Source organism: Rana temporaria, chromosome 2 (assembly GCF_905171775.1).
Source record: "Rana temporaria chromosome 2, aRanTem1.1, whole genome shotgun sequence".
In the NCBI taxonomy this organism is placed as follows: Eukaryota; Metazoa; Chordata; class Amphibia; order Anura; family Ranidae; genus Rana; species Rana temporaria.
Window position 1 is genome coordinate 451,991,141 of NC_053490.1, and position 23,430 is coordinate 452,014,570.

The following is a 23,430-nucleotide window of genomic DNA, read 5'->3' on the forward strand; positions in this document are numbered from 1 at the left end:
GGGCTAAATAAAAAACATTTAGGGAGGAAACTGTCAACACACATGAAAATGTGACTAGCAGCCCCAAACCCGAACCCTTTCCCGCACATACCTTGTGCGTGAGGGCTGGCCGCCTGTAGACGGTGACTGGTCCATAATACTCTGGACCTGCGTACAGTGGATGACAATTCAGGACCAACAAGAAACCTATGGTGCCGAATAAAAAATATATTAAATAAAAGTGTGCTGTCCCCTTAAGAAGAAATTCTCTGCTCATTACTGCTGCTTTTTTTTTTTTTTTTTTTTTTAAATAAATAAATAAATATATAATCAACTAATTAAACGAAAATTCATTTAGACAAATCAATTAAGTTAACATAGTGATTTAAATAATTAAATAATTAAATACATGCAGATAAAACATAAGCAAAAAAAAAATAGGAGCATGGTAAAATCAATAAAAGCCAGAAGCAACATTCACTGACCTGGCAACCAGAAGGGAAACACCCAGACACTCAGCTGCTCGCCTGAAGGGAAACCCAATGAACATAGGCGAGCAGCTGATTTTAAATCACCCGCCGGTGACGTCACGCGTCCTCCACGAACGCGCCTGCGCAGTGGAACGCGATCCCACGGCGCCTGCGCGGCCGCCGCGGGAATCGACGGACTGCGCATGCGCGACCAAGCCTCGCTCTGAGGATGGATACGGCGCATGCGCGGGGCACTAGCGATGGGGAATCAGGAAGTCACAGGCGTGCTGGAACGCAGAGGCGCTCCAGCCGCCATACACACACAAAACAAACAACACAGAGGCACGAATAAGCGACTGCCATGGAGGAAATATATAGAAAGGGACCTTGCCAGCCGATCCTAGAAGTCTTCAGCACACGCCACAGCCACAACCAAGTGTGCTGGGAAGCTCACCACCCGCCCATGGCTGGGATCCGAGCTGCACCGCTTAAAGTGTGCCCTTTTCCATTCCTTGAAGAAAAACGATTTTGATCCATGGAGGAGGAAAAAAAAGGAACACTGAGTCTATTGGTGAGTTAACTTTTATGGGTATGGGGTCCTATCACATTGGAGAGGAGGCGGGATTAACCCACACGTAGGCTGCCATGGAGTCAGTCAGGAAAATGCTTTCTGCAACCCAAAAGGGTCTGGTATGGTCCTGGGGGAGACCCCACGCCATTTTTTTTTCAATTTTGGCGTGGGCTTCCCCCTTAAAGCGGAGGTTCACCCTAAAAAAAATTTTCTAACATTACATTGTGCTCACTACCACATTGACAGTATGCTGATATTTTTTTTTTGCTGTACATACCTTCGTATAGCTATTTTCCTCCCGACTTCCGGGTAGTGAATCCCGCGGGAGTGGGCGTTCCTATGCAGATTGTGATTGACATGATGACAAAAACTTCCCCCCGGCGCATAAGGCGCGTCACCAGTTTCCAAAAGAAGCCGAACGTCGGTGCGCAGGTGCCGTAAAGAGCCATCTCGCAGTTCGACTTCTTTCGGAAACTGGTGACGTGCCTTATGCGCCAGGGGGAAGTTTTTGTCATCACATCAATCACTTAGCCTCTGCATAGGAACGCCCACTCCCGTGGGATTCACTACCCGAAAGCCGGGGGGGGGGGAATAGCTATACGAAGGTATGTACAGCAACAAAAATATATATATCAGCATACTGTCAATGTGGTAGTGAGCACAATGTAATGTTAGAAAAATGTTTTTAGGGTGAACCTCCGCTTTAAGATCCATACCAGACTCAAAGGGCCTCTGGTATTGATCTGGGGGGGACCCCACGCCATTCTTTGTTTTATAAATTTGGCATGAGGTTTCCTCCATACTAGAAGCAAAGGAATTATTTTCATTGGTTAAAGGGCAAGTCACAATCATCTTAAAGTCGGATTCCGTAAATTGAAGTTGCATGGAAGTTGGACAAGAAGACTCGGGGCGACGTTGGATTGGAAGTCGTACTACTTTTGTGTCGAATCAGTGTGAACATAGCCTGGAGGTTTGTTATGACAACTAGCCAACTAGTTTTGTTTAATGTTCATATTCAGTGTGTTTTCCCCTTACCCATGTATTGAAGGGTGCCACATATGGTGTATGCATGTTCTCCAAAAGGTAGGTGTCGAGAAAGTCCAAAATCTGACAATTTCAAATGCCCTAGTGAAGAATAAAAAAACCTTGTCAGATGTATCAGTTAGTCTTGTGTATTTTCTTAGTGTACGTCACATCACAGATCCATGGTAGTACAATGTTGTTGGTTAGTGTCAGAGCATCTATGAATTAAAAATATGGCATATGATTTATGAGTTTAACTATGAACGTGTCTGGATGTCATTTAGGCTGAAATGAAGTCATGTCTTAAAGTCCCAAAAGTTACAAGAACAGTAAAATTTGGATTTATATCTTCAATCAGATTGTTCTGCAAGCAAGTTCTATACAGATAAATTAAAGTGGTTGTAAACCCTTTACAACCGCTTTTTGCTGCAGGTAAGCCTATAATAAAGCTTATCTGTAGCTACCCCGGATATCTCCTAAACCTGCGCGGTTTTGGAGAAATCCCTTGTATCTGCATGTGCCAACATCATTGGCACATGCGTACTGAAGCAATGGCACGTACGTGCCTTTGCTTCAGTTAGTGTGCCGTAACCCGCAGCTCTCGTGCGCAGGGACATAATCGCGGCTCTGGTGAATCACAGCACCGGAGCCCACGATACCTGGAAGTAACTCCGGGAGCGTTGTCACCAGCCAGAGCAGTGTACGATGACCGCTACGGGGGCTTCAATCTAAGGTAAGTAATTCATAATGCTATGCATACCAGCTCATTATGCCTTTGTCTTGCAGGGTTTTTAGTTAGTTAGTTAGTGGGTTTACAGCCACTTTAAGACCAGGGGCTTTCAACAATGGAAAAAAAACTGACTTCCCAAACAAGGTAACCTAGTTGTATGAAAATCCTATATTCCAGCAAACTTAAGAGAATGTGGTCCTATTCAACAAGTTTATGTGCACATAGGTGCCCATTGTTCTCAAAGCTGAAGACATTCTGTGTCTATGGCCATACACTATGCAATCTGACTGTATATTGTGTATTTAGTGAGAAGGGAGATCACTGATTGCATTTTATTTAAAAAACTTGCAAGCTGGGAGTGGGTGGGTGGATGATTATAATCTATTAAGTGGCCACCGCTGCATGTGCTTTTTAAAATATACAGTGTTTCATACCTGCATTTCTGTCTGTATACAGTGCATATTCCGCTCATGTGACTGTTCGCTCCGGCCCGCCTCTCACCTCCCACGTCTCTCCTGATGTCAGCCCCGACCGCCTCTCTTCTGATCTGATAGCTACAGTTGGTGGGCGGGGCTGAGAACTTCCACTGATGTCAGGAGAGAGAAGAATGAGAGACGAGAGGTGAGAGGCGGGCCGGACCGGACAGAGTCACATGTGCGAAACATACAGTGTATACACAGACAGAAATGCAGGTATGAGAAGCTGCATATATTTTATAAAGCACATGCAGAGGTGGCCACTTAATGGATTATAATGGCATTTATTTCAAAACTGGTATTCTAACAGCAGTATGCTTTCACCTCCTACACGTGCTCTGTGTTGACATTTCCCTGGGCTCCCAAGTTTGTACATTCCATTGTGTTAACTCCTAGTGTGCTGGAATGTGCAAACTTGGGAGCCCAGGGAAATTTCAACACAGAGACAGTACAGGGAACTTGCTGTGGATTCTAATCCCTCCTGACCTCCCACCAGCCACATGCGTGAATTTCTGTACCCTGTAGTGCACCGGATTCGTGCACTTTTTAAAGCGAAGTTCCACCATTTTTTAGTTTAGTAAAAGTCAGCAGCTACAAAAAGTGTAGCTGCTGACTTTTATTAAACCGACACTTACCTGTCCTACAGTCCAGCGATGCAGCCGCACAGAGCCCCGTACCTTTCCCCACTCCTCTCCTTGACGCCGTCATATCTACTGTGGGCACCTGGCCATGATAGCTTACGGCTTAACGGCCAGGCGCGCATTGTGGTCTGCCATTGGCCAGCCAATTTTCTGGGACCTGTGTTGTGTCCCAGAAGATCGCTGGCAGGGAGGGGCCACCTAGGGCGAGAGGAGGAGTCACCTAGGCGGCCAGGACAGGAAGTCCCACTAAAAAGAGGACAACCCCCCCCAAAAAAATGACTGTCCCACAATCCAGCAACGTGCTGGCAATACTACTGTGGGCATCCGGCTGTGACAGCTTGCAGCTTCACAGCCAGGTGCGCATGTCTCACTGCGCTGTCCTGCATAGCCGGGCAATCTTCTGGGACATATGATGTGTCTCAGAAGATTGCAGGGAGGAAGGGCCGCCTAAGCGGCCCAAGCGGAAGTGAGAGCTCGTCGGTAATTGTGATGCATCGCAGAATCTAATCGAATCGTTGACCAGATAATCGTAATCGAATCGTGAGACCAGTGAAGATGTGCACCCCTAGTACATAGGGGAGATAGAATTTAGAGGAAAAAAAAAAAAAAGGTGAACTTATCCTTTAATGTATAATCTTATTATATTTTTGATTTGCTGTATTTATTATCAATAGTGTTCGAAATGTGTGTGTTACAATGTAGCCAAAGTATGCAATGTATGTTTTTCTTTATGTGTATCATTAATATTGATTTATGGATCACTATGTCATCTCTGTAGCTAAGTCTCCATTTAAAATACTGTGACCCCCAAACAATTAAAGCGGTAGTAAACCTCACCTTAAAAAAAAAAAAAATCCCTGCAAGACAATGGCATACATCGCATACTAGCACATTATGAAATACCTTCGAACGATGCCCTCCTTCACCGCTGACAGGGCTTCCATCTTTGTCCCGGTCTTCCTTCCAAGTTCACGTGCTCCAGCCGTCTGATTGGCCAAGCCGCAATGACGTCACTCCTGCACATTCGTGCAGGAGTCATGGACTGTGGCATGGAGCTCTGAAGGGACAGCACGTGCCGTCCTTTCAGATCATATACGTTGTGACATAACCGGCTGCATGCAGTATGAATATCTCCTAAACAGTGCAAGTTTAGGCGATATTCAGTGCATATTCAGGCTTTATTATAGTCTTTTCTATAGATTCAAGTTAAAGAAAAAAGTTTAATACCACTTTAAGTATCACAAATGAAAAGGCTGCAAGCCCTTAGACATTTTATGCTTTTTAGATTAAAAAAATTATATAAATTAAATCTTTATAGAAAAATATAAGTTACTATAAAGATTATATATTTTAGAAAATTAAGGCCCCGTACACATGAGAGGATCGATCCGCTGAAATTGATCCGCTGACCGGTTTCAGCGGATAGATCCCCTGGTGTGTACAATCCAGCGGATCTGTTTCCGCGGATTTTTGTCCCCGGGGATGGTTTTCCAGCAGATAAAAATTTCCTAACATGCTAAGAAATCTATCCGCTGGAATCCATTCCAACGGATTGATCCGCTGGTCTGTACAGACTCACCGTATCAATCCGTCCGAATCCATCCCCCGCATGCGTCGTAATGATTCGACGCATGCGTGGAAGTCCTTATATGACAGCGGCGCGCACGTCGCCGCGTCATCATCGCGGCGACGCGTCACCGCGGACGGAATTCCACGGGGATTTTGATCTCCTGGTTAGTACAACCAGGAGATCAAAATCCGCCAGAGGATTTATCCACGGAAACGGTCCGGAGGACCGTATCCGCGGATAAATCCTCTCGTGTGTACTAGGCATAAGGCTCTCCCTGGAAAAGTGAAGATAGACATTTCTAGTCTCAGATTGCCACCTGGTGGCCAAAATGAGCTAGTGCTTGTACAAACAAAGAGTCAATCAATAACTTATTACACCAATGAGAAATAAGTAAATACCAAATACACCCTCTGGGTGGGGTTTTAATGGGTATTGTTTTCAATAGATAAATTAGCAAGTCATGTAGACAAATGAATATACATCACCCATCATCTACAGACTGTTCATCTGGGAGAGACACTGATTGAAGGTCCAGACACTCATCATCCGACACACACTTCATTGAAGCCAGAACACCCTACTCCAGCATAGCTAGATGCCATTTTGGGAAGACAAACTCCACCCATTAAGCAGCAGCCATCTTATTTTGATGTGGTTGATTACTGCTTATGATAATAAAGTTTCAATAGACTCCTGTGTTCTGACCTGATCTCCCCACTGGAGGTGGTCATCTGGAGTAATATTGGCTGAAACATTTTGAAAATGCCCATCAAAGTTATTTTGTGCAGACTGTATACTTAATTTTGTACCAGCAGACTAGCAACACATTAAAGAATAAGATATGTACTCTATAATGTGTCAATTTTGCAGTACTCAGTGCAGCAAGATTGTGGTATAGAGAAGAATTCTGAAGTCTAAGCAACACCAGAAGTTGTAATGGAGTTTCACTTACCTCGTTCATCAAGCAATATATTTTCCATCTGAAATAGCACAATGATGATATTATTAGAAAATATTTTGTTTTCTGATTTAAGTGTTACTAAACCCAGGATCCTGCATTCGCTATATCTGCTATCCCACAGTACACAGAACATGGAAATGCAATTATTTTGGTAAATATAAACTGCTAAATACCTTTTCTCATTAGCAGTATATTGCAGTATTGTGACTTCTATGAGTGTTTGGTTAAAGCTTGTAGGAGGAGTTTTCATTCTACTAATACTGTCCTATGAGGCTGCAGGACACCTGACCCTCTGTCTGGACAGTGCTGATCGGCCCTGTGCAGATCGCATGTACCATCCCAAAAAAAAAACTCTCTAGTAATACATACCAAACTGAACATGTGCAGATTTCCCCCAAGGCTCTGTGGTATCAGGAGATGGATTGGGGACAGTAAAAGAAGGGGAGGATCAGAGAAGACAGGCTAAAAAAGCCTTTTTACACAATGCACAGGATTAACCTCTTAGGGTGCACAGTGAGTATAACAAGCATGTTTTACTGCATATACAGACTGATTTTACTGTTCTGGGTTTAGTAACACTTTATTAGGATCACATTTGTATTGCCTACTGTAGAGATGCACCCCTTTTTGTCCTTCTAACCTTTGTCACCAAAAGCAATAGTGAAGGGGAAATCCTTAGTTTTAGAGTTGTCCCTAGAACAAAAAGTGAAGGTAAATCTTCCAATGGGGACAGCTGTTCCTGTGACAGTTGTCTAAGAGGGACACTACCCTCACTTTTGAGAAAATTCTTACTTCATATTGCATCTCCAGAACAGGAAGTGAAGGAAAATCTCCCGAATGGGACAATGACAGTGAAAAAATTAACTGACAGGGGTTAAAACCGTCCCCTAATTTTATCCAAAGTCTAGAAAAAAGTTTTTCCTTTAAATACGCTATAAAGTGTATTCTAAGATCTTAAAGGAGAAGTCCAGCCTGGGCTTTTTAGGCTGGGCTTCTCCTCTGGGTCACAGGAGTGCAATTAGTTTTGCACTCCTGTGACCCGCTTTCAGCGCAGAGTGGTCTGAAGTCCGCTCTCCGCTGACGTCACTGCCAACAGTCGGGGCAACGCGTCATCATGACTTCCCAAGTCGGGATCTGCCAGCTGCCCTGATTGATGGCAGTCTCAGTGTATCAGCGAGCCAGGAGGCGGGGTCTATTTTGCATATTTTATTATAATTATAGTTTATACATTATTTAGCGATTTTAGTTGCAAGCGCCACTACATCCCCCATTTTATCACGAGCCGCTGAGACAGCCTCTCCCCGCCCCTCCATGGCTCAGCGCACCAATGAGCCTGGAGAATCAGGGAGGAAAGAGGCTGACTGACAGTCAGCCTCTTTGCTTTCGGGGATCTGTGAAAACCGAGCCATCAGCGATGTTCGGTGGCTCGGTTCTCAGTGCACAGACGGCGGGGGACAGATGGAGCATCGGTCTGATGCTCCATCCACCGAGGTAAGTATAAATATGGGAAAAACTAAATTCCCATACTTCTCCTGTAAAGTAGTTATGTTAAAAACCGAAACACTATTCAGCCTCTAGCAGTGGCAGCTGGCACTCCATCGGTCGGGGGGGCGACAGACAAACCTGAGACATCTACCCCCCAGCCCCTGGTCGCCCCAGCCTGCGACCCCACAACAACCCCCCCAGTGGCCTGCTCGCTCACTCACCGATCGATTGGCACTTAAACGTCATTTAAAATCATTGTGTGTGGGCTTCACATAGTTTTTCGGCTTCTGAAAAAGGACACATTTTTTTTTCGAACATGCTGCATTTTTTAACGTCGTTTTTTAAAATGTCACGTTTTTCGTGTTGTAAAAAATGATCGTGTGTGGGCTAAAACAACGTTTTAAACCCGCGCATGCCCAGAAGCGAGTTATGAGACGGGAGCGCTCGTTCAGGTAAAACTACCATTCATATTGGAGTAAGCACATTCATCACGCTGTAACAGACAAAAAAGCGCGAATCGTCTTTTCCTAACAAGGAATCAGCTAAAAGCAGCCCAAAGGCAAATAGAACTTCCCCTTTAGAGTGCCGTCGTACGTGTTGTACGTCACCGCGCTTTGTTCATCATTTTTCAAAAACTATGGTGTGTGGGCAACGTCGTTTTTAATGATGAAGTTGAAAAAAATTCATTTTTTGGACATGCTGAAAAACGAATTTTTTTTTCATGCCGAAAAACGACCGTGTGTACGGGGCATAAGAATCTAGAAAAAAACACCCTGACCTAAACCCAAATGCTTGTAAATTATTTTTCACCTTCAGTGCAGGTATTGCTGCAGCATATAGGTAAAAAAATTGAAAACTCAAATAATACGATATTATGTGGCAATCCACCAATTGTAACTGCATTTCTTCTTTGTAACATTTGTGCACTGCATTCTTACCTTAACATCTCGATGTATGATTCCCAGGTTATGAAGATACACTGTAAAGATAAATTACTTGGTTAATGCTCTGTTTAAAAACAATATTCTTTTTATTATAGGCTTTTAGAGTATAAAAGAAAACAGAGCCTATTGGGCATACTCAGGCTTGAAATAACACAAAGACCAACATAAAAACAATTATAATACCAGAACAAAAACAAAAGGTACGCTCAAGCCACAAAAGCAGAGTAAACACTATGGCCCGGATTCTCGTACCTCGGCGCATAGTTATGCCGACGTAGCGCAGAGCGGCGAGCACAGTATTCACAAAGCACTTGCTCCCAAAGTTACGCCAGCGTAACGTAAATTCTTCGGTGTAAGCCGGCCTAATTCAAAGTAGGTGGAAGTGGGCGTGATCCATTTAAATGATGCGTGACCCCATGCAAATGATGGGCCGAACGAACGGCGCATGCGCCGTCCCGTGGAGCCATCCCAGTGCGCATGCTCAGAATCACGTCGGAAATACTCCTTAAGATACGTAGAATCACTGCCTACGACGTGAACGTAACCTACGCCCAGCCCTATTCACGTACTACTACGTAAACTACGTAAAATACGATGGCTGTTCCCTGGTCCATACCTTAAAATGACTTACACCTGCTTTATGAGGCTTAACTTTACGCCGGACGTAAGCCTTACGCAAACCGCGTATATGATGCGCCGGGCGCAACTATGTTCGTGAATCGGCGTATCTCCCTCATTTGCAATGAGGCGGCCAGCATAAATACTCCGGCGTAGGAAAGTTAGGTCGGTCGGAGGAAGCCTATTTTCAGGCGTATCTAGTTCTATGGGCACGGCGCATAGATACGACGGCGCACAATGACACTTACGCGGCGTATCTCGAGATACGTCGGCGTAAGTGCTACGTGAATCCGGGCCTATATCATTATTTATAAAACTCAGGGTCTTATGCCCCGTACACAGATAAACTCTGATGGATTTTTTTGCATACACACTGACAGATGCGAATTTGGTAGATTATATTGTTTTTTCAAACTGTCAAAGGTTTGCAACATTACGCCAACACAAATCTAGTCAAGGTAGTTAATGCCTCCGGTCACCCATATATGTGGATCAGGAATTTACATAAATTCCAACAGCTCAAGATAAAACCACAAGGGGGTATGCCGGGTGATTTGCCTGGGAGAAATGAGACTAGCAGCTTTGACCAAGCCTTTAGCACAGTTTTCATAACATTTGTTACAGGGAGAGGGAGAACGAGACCACTATACAAAAGACTCTGCAAAGCCTCAAATGAACCTAAACAGGAAGCCTCGAAAACCACTGAAGTGTTACAGTCACCTGCAAGCAGCCAGAAAATATTTGTGAAGATCGGGGCCGGCCAGGGTCAGTGGAGGACCGTTCATTTAAACCTTGGCTGACTTGAGCACCAGAGAAAGGAGATTAAGGTGGAATATATAATACGCTGAAAAAATTTGGGGTATCCATTCAGGGCAATATCTAAGCACATATAAAAAAAGCAGGCAAAAGTTTCATTTTGAAAAGGAATATGAGCAATCGACCCCCCCCCCCCCACATTCATCCTGAGCTGTCAGAGATTTATAAAGTATCTTAATCCACCTAAGAAACTCATTGACCTTTTATACACACACAATAATTGCATGCAAACAGATCACAGGTGAAGATGGTTAGCTTTAATAGCCATTTAACCACTTAAGGACCGCCGCATGACGATATACGTTGGCAAAATGGCACGGCTGGGCACAGGGACGTATACATACGTCCCCTTTAAGACCCGCGGGTGTCCAGCGATCGGGTCACAGGAGCTGAAAAACGGGGAGAGGTGACAAGTGGAGTTGAGCGGACACCTGGATGTTCGGGTTCGACGGGTTCGGCCGAACTTCGGAAAAAAGTCCGGGTTCGGGACCCGAACTTGACCCGAACCCCATTGAAGTCAAAGGGGACCCAAACTTTTCAGTACAAAAATGTCTCTAAAACTCTAAGGCATGGGGTTTCAGCGGATAGATCCTATGGTGTGTACACTCCAGCGGATCTGTTTCCGTGGATATTTCTCCCCTGGGATGGATTCCAGCAGATCGAATATTTGCTGACATGCCAAACAAATCTATCTGCTGGAATCCATCCCAACGGATGGATCCGCTGGTCTGTATAGACTCACCGGATCCATCCGTCCGAAGGGATCCCCTGCATGCGTCGTAATGATTCGACGCATGCGTGGAATTCCTTATGACAGCGTCGCGCACGTCGCCGCGTCATAATCGCGGCGACGGCGCGACACGTCATCGCCAGAGGATTTCGGCGCGGATTTCAATGCGATGGTGAGTACACTCCATCGCATAGAAATCCGCGGAAATCCTCGAGAGGATTTATCCGTGGAAACGGTCCGCTGGACCGTATCCGCGGATAAATCCTCCCGTGTGTATGGGGCCTAAGGCCCTGTACCCACGATCAGTCCAAACTGATGAAAACGGACTGAAGTTCCGTTTCATCAGTCCAAACCTACCGTGTGTAGGCCCCATCGGACTGTTGTCCTTCAGTCCAAAAATTTAGAACTTGCTTTAAAATTGCACTGATGGACGCCTGACCGATCGGTCAAAACCGATGGTTAGTACGCAAAAGCATCGGTTCCAAACCCGCGCATGCTCACAATCAAGTCGATGCATGCTTGGAAGCATTGAACTTCATTTTTTTCTGCACGTCGTCTTTTTTTACGTCACCGCGTTGGACTCGATCGCTTTTTGAACTGATGGTGTGTAGGCACATCAGACCATCAGTCTGCTTCATCGGTGAACCTATGAAACTGAACAAGGCCTCAGGGAAAGGGCTAGAGGGCTGCAAATGGCAACAAAATGTCGGTAAGATAAATGTGGATAGGGAAATAACTTAAAATAACATAAAAATAAATAAATAAATAATCTTGACCTAGGGGGACGAGGTCCATATGGAGTAGGAGGTTGAGGTGGCGGTGGATGTGGCGGTGTAGGTGGAAGCGGCGGTGGAGGAGGACGAGGTAGCCAACACAGCAGGTTTTGGTTTTTAATTGATTTATTTTTTAAATTAGGGTACACCCCAAAAGAGTGAGAAAGATCTAGGGTTGCCACCTCATCCCCTTAAACCCGAACACATAGTAATTACACACGTCCTGGGGCTAATTTAAAGCGGTGGTTCACCCTAAAATCCACTTTCTGTCACTAGATCCAGCATACTGCTGACATCTGCAGTATGCTGGATTTTTTTTTCTTTTTTTTGTACTTATCGTTTTATCCGTATGTCTGCTCCGGCTCGAGCGGGGAATCCGTCGGGGAATGGGCGTTCCTAAGTAAAGCGCAGTTGATTGACGGGCTTGGATAGCACGTCACACCTTCCGGAAATAGCCGACGTGACTCTCGGCTGCTTACGGCGCTATACGGCGCCTGCGCCTGCCGTGTAGAGCTGACTGCGCAGGCGCCGTAAATTGCCGAGAGTCACATCGGCTATTTCCGGAAGGTGTGACGCGCTATCCAAGCCCGTCAATCAACTGCGCTTTACTTAGGAACGCCTATAACCGGAAGGATACGCCGCTCGGAGCCGGAGCAGACATACGGATAAAACGATAAGTACAAAAAAAAAAAAAAATCCAGCATACTGCAGATGTCAGCAGTATGCTGGATCTAGTGACAAAAAGTGGATTTTAGGGTGAACCACCGCTTTAATGTCGATAAGGCACCAAGTGAGTTTAATTAGCAGCACCTTAATCAGCAAGAAAAAAGGATGTATCGGTGTTCTCTACCTGTAGATGCAAAAAATTGCAAAAGAGCCAGACGTCTCAGCACATCCCTAAATAAGCCAATTGCTATACCCCCAAAGGGGTGTGTTTCCTCGTGGGACTTTAAGTGTGTGAGGCGGGCTAGAGTATAAGACTGAAGTAGTCAACACGTAAGTATCAAAAGTATTCAAAATGTATTAATTTAAATAATGTTGCTCAATAGAACAACGTATCAAAAAGAGTTTGTTAACAGCATAAAGTACAAAAAAGTTTTCCAAATGACCATTTAAGGACAAGAGAGCACGGCCTGGGGAGGACAATTAACAACAGTACCCCACATTATTCATGGTAAGACAAGGCAATCAAAATTATATATACGTGTACACGCGACAAGGGAGCAACAGAAGAAGCCCTCAGGACTGTCTCATGGGTATAGACAGGGATGCCAACGTTTCGAGGCTTTTTTTTAATTAGAGTATTGCCTCTTCATCAGGGCGAGGGCGGTGCATAAAGTGTCGCTGTACCGTCGATGAATTCGAAGGTAGGTAGATAAGTCTCAGATGGAGACCATGAAGGTTACTTGGCCGATTATGAAGGAAGTATGTCCTTGGTCAATGAAAGTACAGGTTACTCACACGGTATTATCATACTATGTGACCAGAGTTACAAGGGATGTTCGTAAAACAAGAAAAAGGAAGAAAAGACAAAAATCTCCTCCTTTCTGTAAAGTTCTCCCTGTCAGGGACCAGTGTGGACTGCTGAAGCTTTTGGAGGTGCCGGGAGCAACAAATTGCTCATTGGGAACAGGTTCTGTCCAAAGCGTTCTGTGCGGGTTGCTGGCCACAGGGAGACTGTGTCTCCCTGTGGCCAGCAACCCGCACAGAACGCTCTGTAAAGTTCGGGTTCGCTCAACCCTAGTGAAAAACCTTCCCCGTTCTTCTCTGTGGCAATGTCAGTGATCGTCTGTTCCCTGATATAGGGAACGACGACCACTGACATCACACATCCAGCCCGCCCCCCCTACAGTTAGAAACACACATGAGGTCACACTTAACCCCTACAGCGCCCCCTAGTGGTTACCCCCTTCACTACCATTGTCATTTTCACAGTAAACAGTGCATTTTTATAGCACTTTTCGCTGTGAAAATTACTTGTGTGCATGTTATCAGGCCAAATGTAAACTTTTGATCAGGGTCATTTGGGTAGTTTCTGTTGCCATTATGATTTAAAAAGAGTAAACACAGTTGATTGATATTAAATGGCTTCAGCCAAAACTCTAACCATGAGCGAAAGAAAAGTTTTTGTGTTATTCATATTCTCTGAACAATTGCCAAGAAATCATAAATTCTGTCAGGGTATGTAAACTTATGAGCACAACTATATATGATTTCCCTGCAATTCCTGTATTTTTGACAGCTGTATGATGAGACAAATGCAACACAGACAGGTTGTTACCTTCTCCCACTATACCCAAACCGATCAAAAAAACTTTTTGGCTGCATTTTCATTCATGTTTTAGATAAAAGAAGATTTAATAATCGTACATTTCCCAAAATAGGAGACAAACATAAAGCATACCTCCCAACTTTTTGAGATGGGAACAAGGGACACCTATTAGTAAAAGTATGTAGGCATAGGACACACCCCCCCTGCCGCACCCCCTTAAAGGAAAATTATACCAAAAAAAAGGTATTTGTTAAACCCACAAGTGCTTTGTTTTACCATTATTTTTGTTTTATACTGAGTTTTTACATTTACAAATGCAGCAATTAAGGAGTTGGATGAAATGTTTATCACTGTAAATAAAAATTGAAAGATAAAAAGTGCATTTTAAACACAGCTATATAGATCAGACCAAGATGAGGGACAAATGAGGAGGAAAGAGGGACAGAAGGACATTGCTAATCTTAAGGATTTGGCGAATACTTAATGCTTACTGTAATTAAGAATTCCTTGCCTGTGTGAGATAATTTAAGATCATAGGGCCAGATTCACAGCAGTAATACGCCGGCGTATCTTCAAATTTGCCGCGTCGTATCTTGATTTAGAATCCTATAACCAAGATACGACGGCTTTTGGCATAGATCCGACAGGCGTACGGCTTCGTACGCCTTCGGATCGTAGGTGTAATTTTCCGGCGGGCGCTGGGTGGAGTTCGCGTCGTTTTTCAGCGTCGGGTATGCAAATTAGCTGATTACGGCGATCCACGAAGGTACGCGCGTTCGTCGCATTCTCTTACGTCGTCACTAGTCTGTTTTTCCCGTCGCAAACATAAGCCGTCTTTTTCATGGCTTACATTTAGAACAGCCATGTTAAAGTATGGCCGTCATTCCCGCGTCGAATTTCAATTTTTTTTTTTGCGTATGACGCCTGGACGTACGCACGTCGCCGTTCAAAAAACACGTCGGGGCGCCGTAATTTCGCGCAAAGCACGGCGGGAAATTTCCTAACGGAGCATGCGCAGAACGTTCGGCGCGGGAACGCGCCTAATTTGAGTTAGGCGGGCTTGCGACGGACGGCTTTACACTACGCCGCCGCAAGTTTACAGGCAAGTGCTTTGTGAATCAAGCCCTTACGCCGAAAACTTGCGGCGGCGTAACGTAAAGGGGATACGTTACGCCGCCGTAATTATTCCTGAATCTGGCCCTAAATGTGTTGCCAGGTTTTTCTCCTTGTCAAAAGACGGGAAAGGTTGTTACACTGTGTAGCACTACCCCAGGAGGAGCTGGTGGTTTAGATTTGGGCCTGCCGTTACCTTATGCCGCGTACACACGATCAGTCCATCCGATGAGAACGGACCGATGGACCGTTTTCATCGGTTAACCAATGAAGCTGACTGATGGTCCGTCGCGTCTACACACCATCGGTTAAAAAAACGATCGTGTCAAAACGCGGTGACGTAAAACACAACGACGTGCTGAAAAAAATGAAGTTCAATGCTTCCAAGCATGCGTCGACTTGATTCTGAGCATGCATGGATTTTTAACCGATGGTTGTGCCTACTAACGATCGTTTTTTTCCCATTGGTTAGGAATCTATCGGTTAAATTTAAAGCAAGTTGGGTTTTTTTTAACCGATGGTTAAATAACCTATGAGGCCCACACATGATCGGTTTTGACTGATGAAAACGGTCCATCAGACCGTTGTCCTCTGTTTAACCTATTGTGTGTACGATGCCTTACTGTTCCTTGCACTCGTCTCAGGGGTTCTCCTCGAAGAGGTGGTTAAGGAAAGAAATGTCTGCGCCAAACACCCAGTCTCTTTTTCTCCCTCCTGCAGAGAGGGTTTTTATTCAAGCAAACTTCAGAAAAGAGGGATGGAGGATTAGGGGAGATTCAGGTATCTTACTTGCGAATCACGAATATTCTCCTAGGTCCAGAAGAACAACTGTCTCCACACTGGACTCAGCGACCACCGGATATGCCCACTCTCACTGGCCTAGCAGCCTGTGCGAAGCTCGATCAAAAGATAGTCTCTGCCACAGACCTGGTGAAAGTAGATCTGGTTCAACAGTCTATGCCACAGACCTGTGTAACCGCGCTATGGGTTAACTTCTGAAGAAAAAGAACACAGCTCACAGTGCCAGAATCTCTCAGCCGTTCCGGCAGCACTGTGAGGTAAATTTTGATCCAGATGCGTCCTCCAATTGAGTCCTCAATTGCTCGGTCCCTTCCAGCAGGCAAGTCGACACAGGACCATCCCTGCATCGGTAGGCCCCAGAAACTCCTTGGCCTACATCTCAGCAATGGAGCCTCAGGCCAACGTGGCCCTGAGGCGGGAACCGCCAAACATCCCTGAGGCCAGGAGGGCCCCCAGGTCCAGATCAGGCAAAACCGACCCCACAAAATGGTGTCTGTCCCTTAAGTACCCTCTCCCAGAATGCACAGCGGGTTGACCACGCCCCCTGAGCCACATCTGAAAAAGGAATACCCAATACATTCAACCTGTTGCATTTCCAACCTTGACCAGTGGTGACAGTGACACCTACTGTCAAGTGGAAAAACGTGCAACCCAGCTGAACTGAAAACTATAATTTGAATACGATCTTTCTAAGCCAAACTATTGCTCAGACAAACTATAATTTTAACATATAGCACCCACTCATTGGGAGCAGGGTGCTACAACTGGATAGAATGCCCAGACCCATTTGGACAAAAGAAAAAAGTAAAGAGAGGCTAATAAAAAAGGGATGGCAAAAAAGTAGAGAAGGGACAGAAATGGGACATGTGAGCCAACAGTTACCCTAAGGCCCCTATCACACTACTGCGACTTCAAAGTTGCAAAATTTGGCTGCGATTTTGATGCAATTTTGATGCGATTTCAGGGAGACTTGAGGTCTATGGGCCAGATCCTCAAAAGAGATACGCAGGCGGATCTGCTGTTCCGCCTGCGTATCCCTGTTTCTATCTTTGGAACTGATCCACAGAATCAGTTTCCAAGAGATAGACAGAAGATCCGACATGTGTAAGGGACTTACACTGTCGGATCTTAGGATGCAGTACCGCATCCGCCGCTGGGGGCATTTCGTGTCGAAATGCCGCTTCGGGTATGCAAATTAGCATTTACGGAGATCCACGAAGCTTTTCAGCTTCGTTTTTTCTCCGTAAGTATTAAGTTGCATGTGTAAAATTAGGGCTGCTTTTACAAAGTGTAAACTGTTTACACCTTGTAAAAGCAGACCCTTCTTACCCGCGACGCTGTTCATTTTTTTTTTTAATTTTTTTTTTAAATTTTTTTTTCCCGCCATATCTTTTTTTTTTCCCGACGCAATTTTTTTGACCCGGCGCGATTCACGAAGCTCGACGTAACGTAATTTCGCGCTATGCGCGTTGGGAAAATGACATCACAAGCATGCGCAGTACGTCCTGTGCGGGAGCGCGCCTAATTTAAATGGGACTCGCCCCCATTTGAATAGGAACGCCTTGCGCCGGCGGAATTTAAGTTACACACCCTAAAATTTCTAGGTAAGTGCTTTGTGGATCGGGCACTTAGGTAGAAATTTTGCGGCAGTGTAACTTAAATCAGAATATTTAAGTTACGGCGGCTCTTTGTGGATCTGGCCCTATGAACCTGAACTCGCATCAAAGTCATACCAAAATAGTGCAGGGACTACTTTGAAGTCGGCACGACTTGAAGTCGTACTAATATGAATGGTTGTCATTGGAAATCATGGGAAACGACTTGTCATGCTACTTTGCCATCACAAATCGTGGGACAAGTCATACAAGTGTAAAAGGGGCCTAAGTCTGATTATATTCATATGTATTTTATGTGTGTTGATATCAGAACAGTGTCAGTGCACAGTGACCACAGTCTATCGATCTTACCCAACACTGATACCAGTTCTGCGGCAAATAACCGGACTGTGTCTTCTTCGGTTTTCTTGACAGACATCCATAAGGAATGGAGATCTCCGTATCTGCAGTAATTACACACTGCAGTAAACAAAGGAAAGCACATTATAACCGATCAGAACTTTTACCACTGGAATGTTATCTAGGGCTCCCAGTATATCCAGCTTTTGAAAATCATTTTAATATCGCATCTAATTCTAAGCCTGGCTACCTGTTAAAGTGGCATTAAACCCAAAATGTAATATATTGTAGCTTACCAATCATTAGATGTGATGGTTGCATTTGTTTCCATTTGTTTAGGCTTTTTTTCCCCTCTGTTTTCACCTAATGATCTGGCCAGTAACACACATCCTATATTAGAGTGCCCCCGCTCTGAATAGAGGAGCACGGGGGCACAGCAAAGGGCAGCATTTTTAATCTGGGGGGGGGGGGAGTATTAGAAGTAATATCAAATTTAAATACACTAACAAATTGAAGCCAAACTCCAGCTCACACTGCAGTTCCACAACAGTGTTTAATTTTGGGCTAAAGATTTTACATGAATAAATAAAAGCTGATCACTGTAAGAACCCCTGTCAGTGCTAAATGGTTTGTCTCAACAGTGTTAATAAATACATTTGCAGGAGAGCTTGTTCTTTTGAAAAACAACAGGCTTACTGACTAATAGGTAGATTCAGGTACATTGGTGCAAACTTGCGGCGGCGTAGCTTAGCCTGTTTAGGCTACGCCGCCGTAAGTTAGCTAGGCAAGTACATGATTCTCAATGTACTTGCCTGCTAATATACGGCGGCGTAGCCTAAAGCGGGCGGGCGTGAGGGCGCCAAATTCAAATGTGTGGAAGGGGGGAGTGTTTAATGTTAATCAGGCTTGACCTCACATTTTTGAAGTTTTTTGGTTACTGCGCATGCGCCGGGCGCCTACATTTCCCAGTGTGCATTGCGGCTAAGTACGCCGCACGGGCCTATTGATTTCGACGTGGACGTAAACGACGTGAATCGCTATTCGCGGACGACTTACGCAAACGACGTAAAAATTTTGAATGTCGCTGCGGAAACGGCGGCCATACTTTAACATTGCTATTCCACCTAATAGATGGAATAACTTTAGGCCTGATAATGCCTTACGGAAACGGCGTAAATCTACTGCGGCGGCCGGGCGTACGTTCGTGAATCGGTGTATCAACTCATTTACATATTCTACGCCGACCGCAATGGAAGTGCCACCTAGCGGCCAATCCGAAATATTGCAATCTAAGATAGGACGGCGCAAGCCGTCCTATCTTAGATATGTTTAAGCGTATCTCTGTTTGAGCATGCGCTTAAACATAGGTCGGCGTAGATTCTGAGTTAGGTCGGCTTATCTACTGAAACTTTTGTCGATCAGAGTCTGCAACTACAGATCAGTGTGGATGAAGGAACAATTATTTCATAATAAAGCAGCCGCAGCCTGGGTAAAAAGGTTGTCCCTGCCCTGTCATCATGCTGCAGAGTGGGACTCTTGCTCTCTCTCACCCTTGTGCGTCAGACCTAAAACTCTTTAGTCAGCAGAGAACATGAGCTTTGCTGATTGCTAAGCTATAGGTCTGGGGTTGCATCTAACTTCTGCAAAAAGACCACTGCGCCCCCACTGAGAGCAAGGATTTGACTCTGCAGCCTGCTGGTAGAGTTCAGGCTTATCTACTCAGGCTGTGTCTGCTTTAGAAAGAATACAAACTGTCAGGCCTCGTACACACGACAGAGTTTCTCGGCAGAATTCACCGAGAAACTCGGTCAAACCCGGATTCTGCCGAGAAACTCTGTCGTCTCTACACTTTTGGCCCGATGGAGCCGCCGAGGAACTCGTCGAGAAAATAGAGAACATGTTCTCTATTTTCACGTTGTTCTATGGGAGAAGGCGGCCCGCCGAGCTCCTCGGCGGCTTCATCCCTGAACTCACCGAGGAACTCGACGTGTTTGGCACGTCGAGTTCCTCGGCCGTGTGTACGGGGCCTAAGACAGTTTGGAATCAACTAGAATGTATTTAGCCAATTTAAATTGTTACAATTAGGCTTTAATGATATCTGATGAATTACAAAAGTTTAAACACTTTTATCCAAACCTTTTCTCTGCAACCGATTAGCTTTTTACCTTTTCCTCCAGCAGATTGAAGTGTTGTAAATAGAACTATTATTGGACCTGTGGGTATGGCAGCACCTTTTTTTTTTTTAAATACACAATTCCATAACATATTTTATATATTTGTGGGCAGTTTCTATTATTTGCTGTTTGATTTGTGTATCAGTATGTGGTAGTGTGAGTTAGGACGACTTACTGATAAATAGGTGACGTTGTCCTTGCCAGCTCTCTCCCAGGCATTGAATAAATGGATGTTTCAATTGTCGCTGTTAGAAAAGATAGGCAATTGTCATATACATATCAGTAACTTGTATGACCAATATAGTTTCAATGTAAGCTGTTTTCGGTTTTAAGTAACACCAGGTCATGTGTATTGGGATGGTGGCAGATTTTAAAGGATATAAATAGCAATGTACATAAATTAGTACACCTAAAACTGGTCAGTGCGCAAAAAAAGGCCTAAAGTGATTGTAAAGTCTCAAGGTTTTTCACCTTAACGCATTCTTTGCTGCAGCTGCCCCCCAGAGCCCCCTTTTTTCCAACTGAGTCCATCCGATCCAGAGATGTGCATGGGCCCAGCGGCTCTAGCCGCTGTCTGTCTTCATTGGACAGATTGATAGCAGCAGGAGCCATTGAGTCCTGCTGCTGTCAATCAAATCCAGTGACACGGGAGCACGGCCGAGTTCAGGAAAGAGTCAGCTTTGGGAGCGAGCCCGCACGGGTGCCCCCATGGAAAGGGGCTTTCCGTGGGGCACCCAAAGAAGGGGAGGAGCCAGGAGCACCGACAGTGCACCCCAGAAGAGGAGGATCAGAGCTGCTCTGTGCAAAATCCTTGCACAGAGCAGGTAAGTATGGGCATGAACCTTTACAACCCCTTTAATTGTGGCACCACCCTGGTAGCAGTTTAATTCTAGGAGTACTTATGCAGAGTGGTACACTATGGTTAGGAATATTAAAATCATATGGGTCCCATAACAATACTTTTAAAGTGCATGTAGGCAGGGCCTAAGTTGAGATGCCCTTTTTTGGGAAGGAAGGAATCACGTACAGATAGTATATGCTGCACTGATATATTCCGTACTTATATTGAGCAGGTTTATTAGTAAAACTTTTATACAAGTTCTTAGCATGGTTATACAATGTATAATAATTCTGAGTGAACAAAAAAGTAGCGCTGTGTTCAATAGATGAACAATCCTAAATAAATGTGTAAATAAATCTGTGAAAAAGTATAACACACATATGCTAAATGGTAATAAATATATGTGAGGAATAAAAACTTCTTAAATAAATGTAAACAAATGTTCAAAACATTCATCAAAAAAATTTAAATAGGTAATGACAAGCCAAGTCCATAAGTGATTAAATTCCAAGGGCCAGATTCACGTAGATAGGTGTAATTTTAAGCAGGCGTAGCGTATCGTAGTTACGCTATGCCACCGCAACTTTGAGAGGCAAGTGCGGTATTCACAAAGCACTTGCGTCTAAAGTTACGGCGACGTAGCGTAAATGTGCCGGCGTAAGCGCGCCTAAATCAAATGAGGAACAGGGGGGCGTGTTTTATGTAAACTAAGCATGACCCCACGTAAATGACGCTTTTTTCGTACGGCGCATGCGCGCGCATGCTCGGTATCACGTCAAATTTTCTAAAAAAATTACGCCCGCTCAATGCCTAGACGACGTGAACGTAATTTACGCAATGCCCTATTCGCTGAAAAAAATTGACGCTGGCCCACCGTCCATACTTAACATTGCGTACGCCTCATAGAGCAGGGGTAACGTTACGCCGAAAAAAGCCTTACGTAAACGACGTAAAAAAATGCGCCGGGCGGACGTACGTTTGAGAATCGGCATATCTAGCAAATTTGCATACTCTACGCGGAAATCAACGGAAGCGCCACCTAGCGGCCAGCGTAAATAAGCACCTAAGATCTGACAGCGTACTAAGACGTACGTCAGTCGGATCTAGCCCACATTCTGGCACATGCACCTTGCCGATGTCTAAGGTGCATGCGTACTTTAGAAAGGCCAGACCGTGTCGTTTCGAAAGGGGTCATGCAGTGACGGGTCACACAACTCCGGCCAGTCACAGAACCAGAGTTCGTGGCCATGGAAGGAAGAGGGGTGAAGGTAGATGCTCGCTGCTAGTGGGGTAAGCGGTGACATTGCAGGCTTCGTTTGTAGGTAGGTGACACATAATCGGCTACTAATAGTAGCCCATTATGCTTTACAGTACCTTTGCAGGGAAATAAAGAGGAAGTAAAACCCATCAGAGTTTACTACCTCTTTAAGGCCAAATAATAAATTGTAGCATTTACTTCCTAGAATCCATCTGTCTTAGCTCAGGCATGCAAGCAGGAGAGTGTGCTTAGCTGAGAAAACCCTTAAAGTCTTAAAGAGAAGCTACAGTCTGTCCGTCCGTCCGTCCCCCCCCCCCCTAAATGAAAAGTCAGCAGCTACAAACACTGTAGCTGCTGACATTTAATATAAGGACACACACCTGTTCAGGGAGCCAGCGATGTCTTCACCCGAGACGATTCTTCATTGGGCTTCAGGTCCAGGCACCAACATCTTAATTTGGGGAAAACGGCTTCTCACTGCGCATGCCGCACTGCTCTTTGTGAATGGTCCTGAAGTCTTCTGCGACCAGCTGCGATATGTCTCAGAAGGCTACGGGCAAAGAGGGGGGTGTACTTCCTGCAGGCCATTTCATGTGGCCCTCGCACCTCTCCTGCAGCTGCAGGAGATCTCCAGCCCTCCTCTGGTCCTCCTCCAGACCCTTACTTTCTGCTTTCAAGCAATGCATCCAGCTTCTTCCCAGCAGAAGCATAAGGAAAAGGGGGTGCACTGTGATATATAAGGGAGAGTGGGGGACTCAACTTCTGATGGTAAGGTGGCTCTTGACATCTAATGTAGGGGAAGGGGATGCGCTGGACATCTAATCTTGCAGATACAACCGGCCCTTTTGAGGGCAATCATAATGCTGATGCTGCCCACGATGAAATTGAGTTTGACACCCCTGGCCTAGGGTATCCAGGCAGAAGTGGGTAGCGGGTACCTGTCAAAATCAGGTACCCGCGCCCCCCCAAACAAAGTGCCAGTTGTTGACGTTGCAAGAGGCAAACAAGTGGGCAAGAGGCAAACAAGTGGAAATTCCCGTTTTCAGACAGACAGGTCACTTCCTGGGCAATGGCCCCAAAGTGATGTACAGACAAAACTTGTTTGCTCAAAATGTTTTTGAGTTTGACAAGTCTTGTATGTTGGATTTAACATCAGTTTCTATTTCAGTGGCAATGGTCACAGGACAAATAGTAAAAATGTGGGGGGGGGGGGGGGGGGGCACAGATGG

The 23,430-nt window shown here is 45.1% G+C and overlaps 1 protein-coding gene across 2 annotated transcripts in view; it reads right to left on the minus strand.

The window, feature by feature from the left end:
- The window catches only part of RSKR (ribosomal protein S6 kinase related), a 49,444-nt gene that overhangs the window by 17,216 nt on the left and 8,798 nt on the right, over positions 1 to 23,430 (minus strand). Inside the window, exons 5-9 of one of the 2 annotated variants that reach the window (XM_040338511.1) lie at positions 20,278 to 20,347; positions 17,941 to 18,048; positions 8,845 to 8,885; positions 6,413 to 6,440; positions 2,056 to 2,145 (exon numbers count right to left, since the gene is read on the minus strand). In XM_040338511.1, coding sequence (XP_040194445.1) covers positions 2,056 to 2,145; positions 6,413 to 6,440; positions 8,845 to 8,885; positions 17,941 to 18,048; positions 20,278 to 20,347 — 337 coding nt within the window. The remainder of the gene's footprint in view (positions 1 to 2,055; positions 2,146 to 6,412; positions 6,441 to 8,844; positions 8,886 to 17,940; positions 18,049 to 20,277; positions 20,348 to 23,430) is intronic. The other variant, XM_040338512.1, reaches the window with a different exon arrangement.